The 11,472-nt window shown below is 32.7% G+C and overlaps 1 protein-coding gene across 1 annotated transcript; it reads left to right on the plus strand.

The window, feature by feature from the left end:
- Positions 1-2,982: 2,982 nt before the first annotated feature.
- LOC149373066 (uncharacterized) lies at positions 2,983-4,615 on the plus strand. The gene is made up of 3 exons (XM_089597975.1): positions 2,983-3,010; positions 3,472-3,989; positions 4,094-4,615. The coding sequence occupies exons 1-3, from the start codon at positions 2,983-2,985 to the stop codon at positions 4,613-4,615; spliced, it is 1,068 nt and encodes a 355-aa protein (XP_089454101.1).
- The last annotated feature ends 6,857 nt before the right edge of the window (positions 4,616-11,472 follow it).

Genomic DNA, 11,472 nt, shown 5'->3' on the forward strand with positions numbered 1-11,472 from the left:
AGATCATCTGTATTTTCTGGCATACGACAAAGTAGCTACGCTGTTGAATCGAGAAAATACTCGCACCCCTTAAATATCATGTGTCAGTACTGACGCGTTCAATGAGTATGACAATTCAGTTTTACGACCTCCTGCTGCACAGCGCTGCTTATAATATATTAACGATTATCGGTACGTGCGAGGTACGTGTCCTGCAGGTGTTTTTGTTTCACACTTATCTTCCCTATAATCTTCCCTTTGAATTAGTCACTGCCCCATTGGTAGGTACATCATTTTATCGATCGAACGCACTTTTTTGGGTTCCTATTAGAAATTACAAGCCAGCGATTTGTAGATTTGTATAAGTTTCAATATTTTACTGTAAAGTAATGATGTTTTGATAATTACGAGACCATTTTTCTGAAAAAAAAAAAAACAACAAAAATCGAAACTCCATATTAACCACAATCTAAAAATGAGTACTAAAACACCTGATGCACATGATACGTGACTCATGTTGATTGAAGTTGGAAAAAAAACATTTTTTTTACAATAAAACGTTTATTAGATAAATTTTTGTAAGGTAAGATAATAATTTTTTTTAATTTGACTGTGTACAGAAATGCATTTACGCAATTTACTATAATATTAAGAAGTTTCAAACATATTATGTTCTCTAAATAACATTGTAGTTCTAAAGCACTTTAGCATAATATTTAGTTTTACACGGTAAAATTAATAAAAAAAAAAAAAATATCGTTGGAAACTGTATGTTTTGCAACTCATCAAATTAAGTGAAATAATCGATGTTACTTGCTTCAAGGGGGCTCCTTCACGAAAGTCCTTAAACAGAGATATATTATTTCTTGTAAATAAAAGTCTACTGAATTTAATGGTGGTCTAAATTATATTTCGAATGGGTCGAAATTTTGAGAAATCTGAGCTCAAAGTTGTAACTATTAGCACGTGTTCCTATGGGGCAACGTGAAAAACAATTTGTTTTCGTTTATAATAAACCTAAATTGAATGTCCCAGCAGACTGAATATATACGTTTTGTAGATGAAGTCTTCCTCTGTAATATGCTGTATTAAAAATTGTGGATAAAGGACCATTTTAGCGAGATATTTGTGATGGAAATAAATAAATAATGTCCGGGAGGTCAGGAGGTCACGTGGGTAGCAGACGTACTTGTTCACGACATATATATACCATATTCCTATATATTACATCGCTATACTACACCAACACAGGTGGTCTGGTCTGGTGGCGTCATAGAGGTATAAGAATAGAGGAGAAAAGGGGACGTGATATGCGACAGCAGAATTCGCTACGTAACGGGGCATCTGTCTTTGTCTGGCAGTTGTGTTATTGGTCGAGTCATACATGAGATTGAATCAACTGTAGGATCCAGAACGAAGAAGTAGCCAATAACGTGGCTTTGGCAACAAGGACAGATGCCCCGTTTGACTTAGTTATGCTGTCGCTGCCGCTAATGGGTTAGTATAGCGCTTTTCCCCTCTATTCTTATACCTCTATGGGTGGCGTACCCTCGTATGCACTAGACTGGTCAAAACAATAATTAATTTTTCGTACAAAGTTAAACTACACACATAAATATTATTTTTCCCACTTCATGCGTTATTAAAAATATTATAATGATTTTCAGACACATTTGTTTATTAAAAAACAAAACTTTATTTTTTGTTAGTCTTTGACCTCAGCAGTAGTCGTAGGAGCCCCCTTAAAGAAGTGCATATATATATATATATATATATATATATATATATATATATATATATATATATATATATATATATATATATATATATATATATATATATATTATGTATGTGTGTGTATGTGTGAATATATATATATATATATATATATATATATATATATATATATATATATATATATATATATATATATATATTTAAAATCATTACTACGATTTCACAACCTTCTACTTAAAATTAAAAAAATATTGTTTTTATACTATCGTACATTATTTTCTTTCTTAGATTGCTGATACTTCTATAATAGTAATTGCTAAAACTGAGAGTTGAATTTAAGTATTAGTTATAGGTTATATTCTAAAGCTAAACTAAGGTAGTAATTTTGTCACTCATCTTATGTGTATATTAAATTAAATAAATCTACTTTTCTTTTTTTATTTTGTAAAAATACTGTAATTTTTTTGAAAAAAGCTTATTTGCACTTTAAACATTTTTCGAAACATTGAAAAAAATTGCATCACAAAATAAGAATCAAATAATTCACTAGCTACCACTTAATTTTCAAGTAATAAACATTTAATTTGGGGTAGAAAAAATACATAACAGCAAAGCAATGAACAGACAGAACCAAAATAATGTAGTTACGCACTTGGCATCCATTGTTAGATAAGCGTATTAGAATCTTTTACTGTCTACTAAAATAATACGAGTACAAGCGTATAAATCCTACGAATTTTCTTCAAGATCGTTCCTGAATTCATGTACAACTATAATTTAAGATTTAATATGGTTAAAAACAACATTGTGGTGATATAATAAGGAATAAAAGCAACAACAAAAAGCAACGTCAGCGGCAGCTTCAATTTAACGCTGATTCTACGTATAGCGTTGTAATACAAGATGTGTTTATGTTTTCCCTATATGCTGGTGACTTATTCATAATACTTGAGAGTGTATTTTTGTGTGGAAACCTACTTTTTCTGTGGTAGTTCGTAAAAAAATTTTTCTGGAAGTAGTTAGACTCTACTGATGTTGTATTTTACAAATCTGGCTGTATCAAATGTGGGGGTAACTTCATCGTTGCAGCTATGGCCATCGAAAAAATTATCACTTATAAGATGTGGTTACATCTGTTTGAACACACTTTAATTCTTAATCTCAAAAGTGCCGAAGGCTTAGATTTTTACGCTTATTGCCACAAGTTCATGCAAAGACGTACCCAAAAAATTTTAAGAGACTTTAAAGGGATGTATTAAATTAAATATGCTCGAAAGACCACCTTATTTTACAGGTATTTTCGTCAATTTAACTCGTGGCAGAGTTCCACTTGACATCAGCTTTATTAAAATTCCCTCAAGCTTTTAGAATATAGCATTTCTTTCCTTATTTCTCTCAATAATGTTAATTACACGTTTATTTTTAATAAGCAAGCAAATAGGCTGGCCCAACTTAATTTATTTTTTAAAAACTGCGCATTGGTGGTTTTCTTCAGGGGCATCTTGATTTCCTGGGCATTCAAAGCTCGTTTTATTTTTCACTTTGCAGCCATGAAATACTATGATTTTCAAAGGCTAAAAGATTCCTGTTAATGTCGTTCTCTTTTTACTGCGTCGAAGTTGTACCATTAAAAATTTTGAGAGTTAAATTTTACGCTAAGCTCATGCACTCTGGCCCTACCGAAAATTTTGAATCCATGCCTGTTAAACTTGAAAAAATATGTGAGACTTTTGCACAATGTCGTCAACGATGCAGCGAAGTACAACCTCATCGTCAGCTTACTTGACAGCGACGCCATTGATCAGCTTGCAGACATCATCAGCGACCTGCCTGAGACTGACAAATACACGACAATCAAAGAAGCAATTCTCTCTAGGACGTCCGATTCGCGCGAGAAGCAGCTACAAATGGTGCTCTCAGGTCTACAGCTTGGTGACATGAAACCATCTCAACTATGGCGCAACCTCAAAAGCCACGCTAGTGCCAACTTTACAGACGAAGCCCTCAAGGTCAGGTGGCTAGACCTTTTACCGCCTAACGCTGCCATGCTGCTTCGAGTGCTTGAACACGCTGACATGCCCAAGCTCGCAGAGGCCGCTGATAAACTGCTGAAAACCGGAACCTCTGTAATGCCTGTGAGTCACGCACCACGTTCCATTAGTTTCCCTACAGGTCAAGCCGGACATCCGGACCTCACTCAGGAAGTCGCCGCCTTTAGGCTCGCAAAAGCGCACTTCACCGCGCTTACACGCCAGCAACTCGAGCAGCCCACGGTAAACAACAACAACAACAACAACACCAACAACAACAACAACAACGACAACAACAACAACAATAACAACAACAACTGTCATGGACGGAATTTCCGCTCCCACAGCCGAGGCCGTTCTCAGTCACCCGCAGCCACGCCAACCTCGCCTTCCCGGTGCTGGTACCACAACAAGCATGGAGCAGCAGCCATACGCTGCATGAAGCCCTGCTCCTACCGTGCACCCATCGCACTGGGACAGGGAAACGCTTAATGCCACCTTTGGATCAGGTGGCAGAGGTGAGCATACGCACCACTGAAAACCGCCTACACATGTGCGACAAGCGCATTAACCTACGCTTTCTCGTGGACACTGGCTCGGTCCTACTGCTCTTGCTAATGTCAACAGTCCGAGAAAAGCTACCACAGCAGCCAATCATGCTATACGCCGCCAACCAGTCGACTATCCAGACCTTCGGCACACACAAGCTGTCGCTCAACCTAGGTCTCCGAAGAGATTTCAATTGCACCTTCACCATTGCCAACGTGCTACACGGTATTATTGGTGCGGATTTTCTGATGAATTACGGGCTCTTACTCGATCTTGAAGCCGCCAGGCTTACAGATCCCCTCAGCGGCCTCGCCTTGTAGGGAGTCCTTGACAGGATGCCTCTGTAATCGGTTTCAACAGTCACTCATTTCTACGAAAACAGTAGCACCTTCGTACAAAAGTATGCTGAGCTGTGCAAAGAATTCGCAGACCTGTTCAAGCCAAGCAGCACTTCTGTCCAGCCCCCAGGACTACCAGTGAAGCACTCAATCAGCACCACAGGACGCCCAACCTTTAAGCGCCCTTTCCGCCTATCTGAAGAACGACTGGATGCTGCCAAAAAAGTTTCCGCAGATCTTCTGGAAAAAGGTATCTGGATAAAGCTACTTTTTATTTTTGATTTATTATTCACTATTATTAAATTTTTTATAACAAACTTTTTAATTTTTCAATCTATTTGATCACTAAGGTATGTTAGTAATGAAAAAAATTAGCCAGTGACTAAAATTACTTATAAAACAGTTCACTAGATGATTTACACCAGTTTATTGACTAAACGTTTATTTGTTTGTATTTTTTTTTATAAGAAGTTTAAAGCCCTGTAAGAGTAATTTATTCATCAAATGATTTTAAACACCGCTATAGTCATATATCTTAAAAAAAACCAAACAATGTCAACCATTTATTTTAGTAATCGATTGTGGTGGTCTTTATTTAATAAAAAACCTTTTTTAAAATGGTGGTAAAGAAAATAATAGAGACAAGAACTTGGAGTTTGAGAATACGTTTAGTATGTAACCCTCTATCACGAAGAAAGGTACAGTGTAATGAAACAGCTGTTACGTTTTTATATTTTCATATAAATGAAAAAGCTAAAATTTTTTAGTAATGAATGTAAAAATGTTGCCTTTTTTATTTGCCTTACCATTATTCGTATATTTAAGTAGTTTTCAAACAAATGTCCATGTAATTGGCACTATATTGCATTTACATTATTGCAACATGTACTGATATTGTTGTTAGTAAATACGATGGTATATTGTATTACTCGTTACTTATTAATACAGTTTGAATTACATTCTAGTAAAATAAGATACTGCCCCTTCGTTCAACTATTATTATATATAATGAACTTGGTACTAAAGGAATCTAGGCCTCAGGTTGTAACTAAAATTTTTTTGCTTATTAGGAAAATGCAAAATTTACACTCATGAAAAATGAGCATTGAGTACAAGCTCGAATTATTTTATATTTTTCCTTGGTATTAGTTTATTATTTGCTGAAAGTTAAAGCACTGTCAGTTGGCTCTTGTCGAATGGAAAAATATCTCTTTACAAAGCATTAAGATCTCAAAAAATTTATTAAGCTTCTTTGTCATTTTGTCAATCAGCACACACTTTTGTGCACACATTACACGTGAAATATTTATCGTTCAAGAAAATGTGTTATAAAATAAGTAATTAAAAATTCACGGCCAACCGAATTAAAAACGATGAAAAAACGAATCAATACTTCAATAGCAGATAATCTTATTTACCATACAATTACAGTTGATTACTCTCTGCCTCTAAGATTTTTTATTCCTCTTAATAATCGTAAGTATGACCATTTTTAACTTGCTTTCGGATTTCAGATTCAAAACTCTTAAGCCAAACAGACGTGCCTACTTTTATCCACATTAATATTTAATGCATTATTTTATTTCTTTATTTATTTTTTGTACCAAAATTTTGTTGACATATTAAAAACCGCAATTTCTACAAAGTTCTTTTATAAAAACTTTTTTTTTAGTTTTGATACGTAAGGTGCAGTCCTGACAAAACCTTAAGTCTAAGATGTTTTGATATGAATTTAAAAATTGCATTTTATTTTAGACTGATGGCTAAAAATATCTCCAAAGTATAAAAAAAAACCTATTGTGTAAAAGAAGATTAACAACATCTTCAACTATCTTGAATGAATAAATAATAAATACTAGTCAAAAATTTGTTTAAATATTATTGAAGTCACAGCCTCTTTCTTTACATATTATAAGTTTTACAGTAATTTTTCTTTATTTTGTATTTTGAGATGCACTTTTTGAAAATTCGTATCAAATGTAACTTTGGTGATTGATAAAATAAGGTATTTATGAAGAAGTTGGTGCTTTTATGTTGAACTCCGTACTGCCTAGTATGATGATTGGTATACATATATTATGTGTTGAGAACAAGTCAATAATCACATACAGATTCATGCTCTTAAGTAAACCGAGACTATACTAGGTACTTTGAAATCGAAGAAAGAAAGCTCTATAATATTGAATTTCATACAGTAATGTTAATCTATACATAGTACGTCTATGAACATGAAAAGTAAATGTTGCTGAAGGACAGAAAAATGTTACATAATAATTCGACCCATTATTTTTCATGACTTTAAGATACGATTTACTTCAATATATACCATGTACTATTTAACCTGTCTGTTATTATTGGTCAATTTACATATATTTACACATCTGTTGATGTGAACTTAATTGTTGCATACGCTTTTAAAGCTACAACCTTACAACTTGAAAAAACGTGCCATTAGAAGTCGGTTCTAAAAAATAGTACCAAATGCAAAAATAAAGCTTTATTCTACATATTAACATGCAAAACTTTCCTCCAATATACCCACCCTTTTTTCCTGTGGTTAAGGACGTATATAATTATATACGCCCCTTCTGATGTTTTCAGGAGCTTTTTCCTTCCTATATCCAAAATCCTTGATAACTCATCTTGATTTCCTGACATACGACAAAGTAGCTAAGCTGTTGAGCTGAGAATAAAAAACTCGATCCTCTTAAATATCATGTGTCAGTACTGATGCTTACAACAAGCATGACAATTCACTTTTACCAACTTCTACTACGCAGCTCTGCTTATAATATATTTACGATTATCGGTACGTGCGAGGTACGTGTCCTGCAGGTGTTTTTGTTTCACCCTTCCCTTTTCTCTAATCTATCCTTTGAATCAGGCACCGTCCCGTTGGTAAGAACATCATTTTATTGATCAAACGCAGTTTTTGGGTTTATATTGGAAATTAAAAGTCACATGTAATTTGTGGGTGTGTATGCATTTTAATATTTAACGGTAGCGATGGCATGTTTGAACAAATACGAGGCCGTTTCTTGGGCAACGAAAAACAACATGAATTGATATTTTATATTCACCACAAGCTTTAAATAAGTCGTAAAACACACGTACGTGATGCACGATAGACACTGATTAAAGTTGGAAAAAATATTCTCTGTTACGATTACAATGCTTATTACACTTTTTGTGAGGTACAGATCTGATTGTGTACAGAGTTACATGTACACAAATTATTGTATTATTTAACTATCAGAAACACTTGAAGTTCTCTAAATAATTAAATAGTTTAAGAACACTGTAATACAATTTCAATCTGCACCAGATTGATAACATAACTTTCAGATTCTTACATTGTCTAACTGTGTATTGAACTGAAATTCTGATTTCTACAATAAGAATATGAGAAGCGGGTATTATCTTTTCTTTCCGATAACACGTATTTGTACAAGAATTTAGTAGTTTAACTAGGAGCTTAAAAATAATTTTAGAAAATTTTTATTAATTTTGTACAATTAAGTAATCAAAAAGTTGATACACTCTCTTACTTAATACTTCTTTCTATTAATTAAAACTTTGTTTTAGTTAAATTTTAAAAATAATAATGACGTAATTAAAGTATTAATGACAATTTACTTTAAATTAAATAAAACTGTTTATTAGACTATCGTACATAATTTTCTTCCTTACATCGCTACTACCTCTGTAATAGCGATTGCTAAACTTGAAAATTAAATTTAGGGAGTGCATTTTCAGTTATATTGTCGAGCTTTATCGAAGTTGTAGTATTATTACTTACCTGACGTAAACATCAGATTAAAAAGTATACATGTATTTGTTTTTTTTTTTTTTTTTTCTTTGTCAAAATTACTGTCAATTTGTTGAAAAAATGTTATTCATCTTTACAGTATTTCTGACTCCTTTAGAAAATGAACACACAATCGTAGTAATCAAAAGCTTTACTGGCCACCATCTTATTTTAAAGCCCTTCAAATTCATTAGGAAATAGAAAAAATACATAACCACAAATCAATGAATGGGAAGAGCCGAATCGCTGTACGATAACATACTTTTCACGAATTGTTTGATAAGCTTATTAAAAGCTTATCTAATTAACTAACATAAAAATTTACCTAAAGCTTATTTTTATTACATCGTCAATAAAGTATAAAATATTAAAGTTAAAACTTTGATATTATCTTAGTTGTTATGATAAATGTGACAGTTTTATAAGTACCGAGTATACTTCAATCGATTACTTCTTGGTAATATGTTAGTTTTTTATTTTAATGAGCTGTATTTTTATATAAAATCAACAAATATTATAACAATAGATAATTTACTATAGCCTATGTTTTGAAGTACCAGTTTTCATTTTGATTTTTTTTGCAGATAAAGATAACACTCCTATAATTTTTTGAATTAAATTATGAGTACGGGGAGTACAGATTGTAGATAATCTTAGAATAACCAGTAACACGTACAAAAGCCGATTTAATATTTGTATTTTTAAATTCTTTATAAAATGTTATTTGCAGTTACATTAAAAAATATCATGTACCAAATACCATTATTCAAAGGATTCTTTTAAAATCATAAATAACTATAGAATCGAAGTCGAACCAATTCTATCAGACAAAAATATGAGCATTATTCAAGATTATTTAAAATAAAATTTTAAAAAATTATTGTATTTTTCTGTTCCTATTCAAACTTCTGTATGATTCTTTGCGTACCACGAAGAATATTCTATAAAATAAACCATCATGTAAGTCACAGATTTTCAATATCAATACCACAGTATGAAACAAATTATACATTGAGCCATCCCCAGAATCGTGACTACCACCACCACCACAACACCAAACTAATCAATCATGGAAAGAACCCACTGCTCCTACCAATTACAATGTTTTGTGAGGCCACGTATTTACTCGCAGCCAATACCGTCTACCTTAGCTCCTACTCTCCAAATTTGACGGCCAATCAACTTCGACTCTCGAGCTTTTTTTCTCCTACCCCACTTGGGTTAACGCAAGCTCGACCAAGTGCTTTTTTCCCCCACCACCAACAAGTTTTCGATATTTTTGGCTTCTTCTAATATTTTATGTACGAGTGTTCAAACTATGTATTGATTTTGTGTGTGTCGTATATCAATATGTTTACAATAGAGAGATTTTCTCGCAGATGGTTTATAGAAAATGAGCGTTTGGTAAAGACATGTAAATTAATACCTACGTGATATGAAATCAGATTCGATTTACTTCGCGCTTGAAAGGACTCGTTGAGTTACAAAAGAGGTGGTATGTGAAAAATGATAGAAAACCTAACGTTACTTACTTTAACAAAGTGTAAATTCTAAGGGATAACAACTCTTTGGGAAAAATAAAAAGTTTTGAATTTTCATTAGGACTTCGAAGCTTTTTGAAATGGTAAGGAGTCGTTGAATGATTTTTTATGGTGATATTATTTTTAAGGAGAACCACGTCATTTGATGGACTTTAACAATTTTCTTACACTTACACTTTTAAATTCTATGAAAAGGGTGGGCCTTTTTTTCAAAAAGCCAGAAATTTGAATTGATTTCGTTCACAAGCTTTGTACAACTGAAAAGTAATTTTTTTCGAAAAAAAAAAAGTTATTACTCAGATAGCATTAACATTTTTATCTGCCATCTAGGAAACTCTCAAAATATTCGATGCCAAAGTTTGCTTAAAGTCAGATTAGTTTTACGGAGCCGTAATTTGAGACGTCACATTATATCGGCTGTAATAAAACTGTAACAGCATGTTCTCTAAATGAAAATAAAAATACTTTCAAAATAAATCTTTTAATTGTAATTTAGAAAAAATGTTGGTTATCGTGAAAAAGTTAAGAAACTCGTGTTAGATGTAAGTAGCTTTCAAAGTCTTTGTATTAAATGCATGTAGAAAATATGTTATCGTCTCCTACTTGATGATTCCAATCTTATTGAACAAAGTTTCAAATATATAGGTTTTAATTAGCAGGTCGCAAAAGCCTTTTAAAGTATTCTCCATGTTAATATTTTATGTCAATATTTATGTAAAGATGATTATAAACTGTTTGTTAATTTTATATGTCGAGCTGGAACATCCTGCCTTATTCGACTGGATATACAAATGAAGGTACGATATTAGCGTTGATAACGAGAGATTTGATGCAGCAATTTTACGTACACGATGGGTTTCAGTGGTACATAATCATCTTCTCCTTTCCAAAGAGAATTGGGAATCCTATATGTACAAAAATTAATTTATGCCATATTGTATCACCCAATTGTTATACGAAAGCCCACCTGCAAAAAAAAATGTAAACAGAACAGAAAATCAAGAGGTCTTTTAATTCTTTTTACTAACATGAGATATGCCTTACCAACGTCCCGATATAAAAACAGAAGCTATAACAACTGCAATTTACTACACTCGTTTCGTAAATCCTCTATATATATGCGTTTTATTGCTTTTACTGTGTTTTCTCTACAATGAGGCATATCCAGAATGAAAGCCATGTATGCCATACATTGGAGACCTAATGTAGTGTACAAACAAAAAAAAAAAAAAAAAAAAAAAAAGAAAAAAGTTATGCCTCAGTATTTGGGAAAACACAGCTTTGTTCAATTTACTCTAAGCGTTCAGTTGAGACAACTCCTTGACTTTTCATTTTTAATGATGTTAATTATTTTTAGTAGACGAGTTACTTGTTTCGAAGTTCCTTGATTGACTGCATATTGTGAACTATTTTCTTTCCTTAGTATACAGCCAGAATAGTTGAATTTTTCGCATGTAGTTTCTTACCTAAGGTTTTAGAAATACTTTTAG

Source organism: Copidosoma floridanum, unplaced genomic scaffold, assembly GCF_036245765.1.
Source record: "Copidosoma floridanum isolate Cflo_tuat_1 unplaced genomic scaffold, Cflo_Japanese_pri ptg000046l, whole genome shotgun sequence".
Lineage (NCBI taxonomy): Eukaryota > Metazoa > Arthropoda > Insecta > Hymenoptera > Encyrtidae > Copidosoma > Copidosoma floridanum.